The sequence below is a fragment of the Rhamphochromis sp. 'chilingali' genome, assembly GCF_963969265.1.
Source record: "Rhamphochromis sp. 'chilingali' genome assembly, chromosome: 1".
NCBI lineage: Eukaryota > Metazoa > Chordata > Actinopteri > Cichliformes > Cichlidae > Rhamphochromis > Rhamphochromis sp. 'chilingali'.
Window position 1 is genome coordinate 40,270,652 of NC_137929.1, and position 5,763 is coordinate 40,276,414.

Sequence of the window (5,763 nt, forward strand, 5' to 3'; positions counted from 1 at the left end):
CCCAATTTCACTCTTTTGAGGCCATGATTAGTAGTTTCACCAAAATTTAGCTTCTAGCTCATATTCAGACCACAGGTTTGGTTTCTGATTGTAAGACTTTGGAGTGGGTGTAAAAATTGACTTAGTTATTAGAGCTTCTACATGTTTTCAGCCCTAAATATTTTATATTTTTATGAATTTGTCAAAAAAAGAAATTAGATGTGATGCACTGATTGATTGTTTAATAATGGCAGTTATGTATTAATGGCGAAGCTTTACAGTAAACCTTCACAGGCATTACAGTAAACTGTCAAGAGGGAATGACTGCATCACTCTCGCATTTTTCAAACTGAACTTCATTAAAAATACCTTCTTTGTTTGAAACTTGTTTAACTAGAATGAGGAACAGAAACATTTCACCCCTCCCTTATTCAACCTCTGAATTGTTCTATTTTTCAAGGCACTGAGAGGATTTACTGACACTATGTCACAGTTCAGTGTGCAATCACAGTTATTGAAGTATCTCCATGAGACTATATTTTTTCCATTAATCGCCTTTTTTAAATAAATAGTTTTGGTGTTATATGCAGCTTTTGATTTTCAGCCCTATTACCACTTACACAAGAAACAAAACGGTCCACATTTCATATATCAGTACTCGTCATTACAGTTTAATGTGATGACCAGTTCTGATACATAAATTATCAACAGTTATACAGTGACATGTTGTGGGTTTGCATGGATTTACAGCAAAACATATCTTCTGGGTGTACTGCAGCCTGCAGCATGAGGTGTTGCTCATTGTTTTGTGTAGTTACAATGTCAGTTAACAAGTTCGACCAGTGACAAACGAAAGCAAAGCCAAAGTGGAGCAAGAGAGCAGGTGAAAAACACACGGCAAGGACATCGTGAGGTCCCGGTGACGACTGTGATTTCTTTTTAACAACATGGACGGTCAGTCAAGCTTACTTTATATCAAATACAATTAAAGGGAACACATATGTGTTTAAAGGAAATGTTTTGTTTTGACAAACACAATTATTAGCTTCTGATTAATTGGAAAAAACTAAATGAATCAATTAATTGCTCCAAATATTAGAGAGGGGCAGCCTTGCCATCAGGATCACCAGGATATTTCTGAAGTGGTCTGAAGGTCGTTTTGGCCTGCTGTGAACAGTCGGTGTGATGTGATATAGAAACCACATATGTGTACTTTCTCATTTTCTGTTCAGCCTCCATGATGCACAAGGGTGCATGACAAATACCCAGTAACTTATGGCATTTATGGTAACACACATTATGCTTATAATTGTGCTAATTGTGCAGTTATGGTTACAGGTTCTCTCCTCGTTTCTACACTTTATTGTAATTATATATAATCTGATGGTAATAAAATTGTTGTGAATTCTTTTGGTCACACTTAAGCCTGAATCTGACATTGTGGCAGCCCTAAACAGCAGGTATAATTCATCTTCAGAATCAGCAAACTGGTGATTTGGAGTAGCTAATCTGACAAAGCTGTGATAGGAAATTTACCAAACCGTCAAGTTTGTTTAATGGACTCAGACATGATCTGGAACCCCTGACTTTAAAGTACTCAAAATAGAAGAGGCAACAAAATTTCTTCCATCTCTTCAGTTTTTGATCTTGGGGTCTTTTCAGCATAGTGTGGCTTCTGTAACAGCAGTTTCACAGCCCGTAAAGTGGAGTTTGAAGCTAATATGGCTGAAGAACGCAGAAAACAAAGGGTGACTTGTGACCCTGATCTGTGTATTTACATTAAAAAGCTTTAGAAAAATAAATGTCTTGTTATTACACTCAGATTAAATTGTTATCATTTCAGGAACACAGCAAACACAGTTTTCACCGTAACTTATTACTGCTTGTTAATAACTCATTACTGTTTAGTGATGGACCTACACAAATTCAGCTGCATGCACTTTGACCATATGTGACACAGACACTCTGCAAATCAACTGTTAACACCATCAATCGCAAAATACAGACATAATGTTTTGTCAGTCAGGCATTTCCAGTTCAATCCTCGAACTGATGCACTTGTCTGTACTTGAATGTTACTGGATGTGATGTCATACATCTGAGGTTCTCAGTTGTTGAAGCCTGTTGCTATTGTAACAATTTTGTAACACTGTGTACTACATTTAACTTACACACGCATGATCTATGTTCATTAGTTTGTTCTTATTGCACCCTCCTGCTTCAGTATGTTTTACAGTTGCAGTTGCCTCAACTCCTCACCAGTAATATTCAATATTGATCTTGGTCTCTAATTTCAAATCCCATCTTAAAACACATCTCTTTAAACTAACAAACTCTGATCATTATCTGTCTGTCACACAAATTTCCCATTGTCTTATTTTAGATGATGCAAAGTGATTTGAAAAGTGCCTGAAATAAAATGCATTACTATTACTATTGGTTTTTATTATTATTATTATTAGTGGAAGCATTAGTATTACTATTAGTAGTAATTTGATTTACACATACAAAATTAATACATTTCCCATCATCTCATCACTTATTTCAGATCAGTAAGCCAGGTATAAGGGGTGAATATCATGAGCACACATCCTCTAAATATCCATTTAACAGGAAATTTCATAGAAAATACATTTACTCAAGCAAAAACATAAAATAAAACATAACCAGCAAATTCAGCAGCAAACCAACAAGACATTTTGAAATTGACTTCTACATCTCTTCATTTACACAAGTGTTTCTTGTCTTCCAGCACTGACTTCAAAGAGGATTGTTCTACTCGGAAAAACTGGGGCTGGGAAAAGCAGCCTGGCCAACACCATACTGGGAGAGAATGTCTTCAACGTATGCCATTCACCCGTTTCTGAAATAAGTGTGCCCCGTTTAGTAATTAAGTCTGTAAATGGAAATAACATCAGTTTTATTGACACTTGCAGTATTTTTGACACAGGCATGTCTGAGCAATTACTCAGGGATGAGATAGTGAGGTGCATGACAGAGTGCGCTCCCGGACCTCATGCTTTTCTCATCGTCCTCAAAGTGGAGAAATTTACACAGCAGGAGCAAGATGTAATCAAAAGAATATGTCAAGATTTCTCTGAAGATGCTATGAAATACGCTGCTGTTATCTTCACTCATGGCGACCAGCTCCCAGAGGGAACGAGAATCGAGGAATTCATCAGTCATAACAAAGAGCTCAGCAATCTGGTGGAGAAGTGTGGAGGCAGATGCCATGTTGTTGATAATAAATACTGGAAAAACAACAAAGAAGATGACTACAGGAGCAATCGGTTCCAAGTAGCAGAGATACTCAGGACAATAGACAAAATAAGTGAGGCAAACAATGGAAGCTGCTACACCAATAAGATGCTACAAAAGATAGAAAGTGAACTACAGAAAGAGGAAGAGCTTATTAAAAAGTCATCAGCAAACATGTCGGTTGAACAGATTGCAATTGAAGCTAAAAAGGGTGTGATGAACAAGCTGCTGATTATATTTGCAGGTACGGCAACAGGCGTATTGGTTGGAGCCTTTCTTGGTGTGGCAAAGATGGTCACATCAACTTTTTTGAATCTGCAGGAGCAGACAGATGCAACAGTATCACTGGCTGCTATACAGAAAGGGTTAGAGGGAGGTCGGTTAGGATATGCTGCAGCTGAACAATCAGAAAGTGCATCGGAAGCCTTTCAGAAAGCTGCTAAAGCTGTCCTGGAACACACTGTTAAATAATGGTTAGGATCATGACAACGACAGAGAGTGGAAAGCAAAGAGAGCAGAGAAAGGAGTGTTGTTTTCTTATGACTTGTGTAATTACGTTATAAGTAGAGATAGTGGCAGTAGAGGAACTATTTAGGTATTTAGTCAAGGAAAAGTAGCATTTGCTAAACACTTACACTACTTTGTTCCAGTTAAATATTAGCAAGTACAGGTACTTTTCAAGAATAATTTTCTTTATACAATTGGTTATAGATGCTGATGCATTTTTTTTTTTACAATCTATCAAAGTACATCAATAAACACAGATGTAAAACAATATATTTGTAAAACATTATATTTGTTGGTATTCACTTCTTAATCATTTCTGTCAGCTGTAAGCAGAATAATAAATTACTATGAATTTGAAAAAATATTTTAAGCAACTTATAAATAAACACACATTTTAAGACCTTCAGGAGTGAACTTGTGTAAATGCTTTGATTTAAACTTGATTATGTCATACTACAATTCAATGAAACAGGTACATATTAAATGGAAATGTATATATCTGAATTTATTTCTTTTCTTCCAGCAATAAAAAAAAAACTATTGATGAATCTCTGTAGTTTCTTAGGGTGAACAATATTATATCAACCTGGGAGCTGGTTATAATATACCGTGATTTGGTATTTATAGTATTTGCTATGCTTTAGCCTTCAAAATGTATTACATTGTCTCTCCTAAAGATTGGTATGTTTTTTAAATAACTCCTTTTACAAGCTTTTAAGATGTCTCCACTCTGTTTGTTTATGAAAGACAGACGGTCCAACTTTCCATTATTATTATGAGAAACCCCAGTATACTAGAAAGACATGCATATAACAAGGACACAATTAATACCGGTTTTTCATTATAAAGCCTGTAAACACAAATTTCCTTCTTTCTTTCATTTCTTTCAAATCACAGTCACAGTATCATCTATTAAAAGACGCAGACACCACCCCTTTAATCCTTTCTTCTATCCCAAACCTGTGTGCCCATTATGTAAACACAACCACATTCAGCATGTCAGCACATAAGCCACAGACAAAAAGACAAGTCTTTGACAAAGTAAGTCAGATAAATCAAGTCAAGTCACTTTTATTTAAAGAGTAAATATAGTTCTGGGAGGAGTTGTTTTAACAATGTAACCATGTCACTTAATCTTCTCTTTTTTTTCTGAGTACAAGTAGATAGACGCACCAGAAATAAGCAGGGTGTGTGGGCTTTGTCTCTGAAATATGGTGAGAAGCAGAGATGTTATTTCTCCATGCTGAAAATAAAACAGTTAACGTGGTGAAAGCATCTAAGAAGGAGACACCCGCTAGGTGGGTTGTTTCGTCCTGGACCCACAGCATACTGATAAGAATATATCTTTCAGCTGGCTCTGTTTCATGGAAGAGCTAGAGGAGGTGGCTGGGGAGAAGCTTGGACTGCTGCCCCCACCACCCAAACCTAGATAAGATGCAGAGTATGTATGTATGGACAGACTGACTGTTTATATTTATACTACAGGGGCAGATCTTGTGTCTAAGTCAGTGACCTCTGTTCCTTATGTGTACTACATAAGTCCACTCCTATGCTGTACTATTTCACTATCATCTCTCTAACACACAAATAACTAATACATACAGCCTGAAATTTCAATTCAACAATATCAGAGAATTATAGATTCTTTTGTTCTTCAAAGTATCTATCATATCTACCAGATATGGTGTCCAACATTAGAGGTATATCATTCCTTTGGCCTCTGTATGATCCTGTTACACAAGATGTCATTTGTAATAGATCCAACGTGATATCGTAGTTTACTTAAGTAGATAAGAGACCAGGCCCCACCTCACATTGACCTTTGTCATATTATCATCACATTTCACTTTTGGCTTATGTGTCCAACGTTCATAAAGTCTTAAAGGAATAAAAGAATTTTACATTGAAGACTATACATACTCATGATTGTCATACTGTGATCAGACATAGCCTTCTTCTTCAACCCCAATGATTGGGAAAATCATGTAGGAATAAAAAGAAATGTCAGTGTAAATCATG

At 36.3% G+C, this 5,763-nt stretch overlaps 1 protein-coding gene across 1 annotated transcript; it reads left to right on the top strand.

Annotated features, from left to right (window-relative positions):
* Positions 1–926: 926 nt before the first annotated feature.
* On the top strand, positions 927–3,708 carry LOC308408156 (GTPase IMAP family member 7-like; the record flags this gene model as incomplete). The annotated part of the gene is made up of 2 exons (XM_080900283.1): positions 927–933; positions 2,732–3,708. The coding sequence occupies 2 exons, from the start codon at positions 927–929 to the stop codon at positions 3,706–3,708; spliced, it is 984 nt and encodes a 327-aa protein (XP_080756409.1).
* Positions 3,709–5,763: the final 2,055 nt, after the last annotated feature.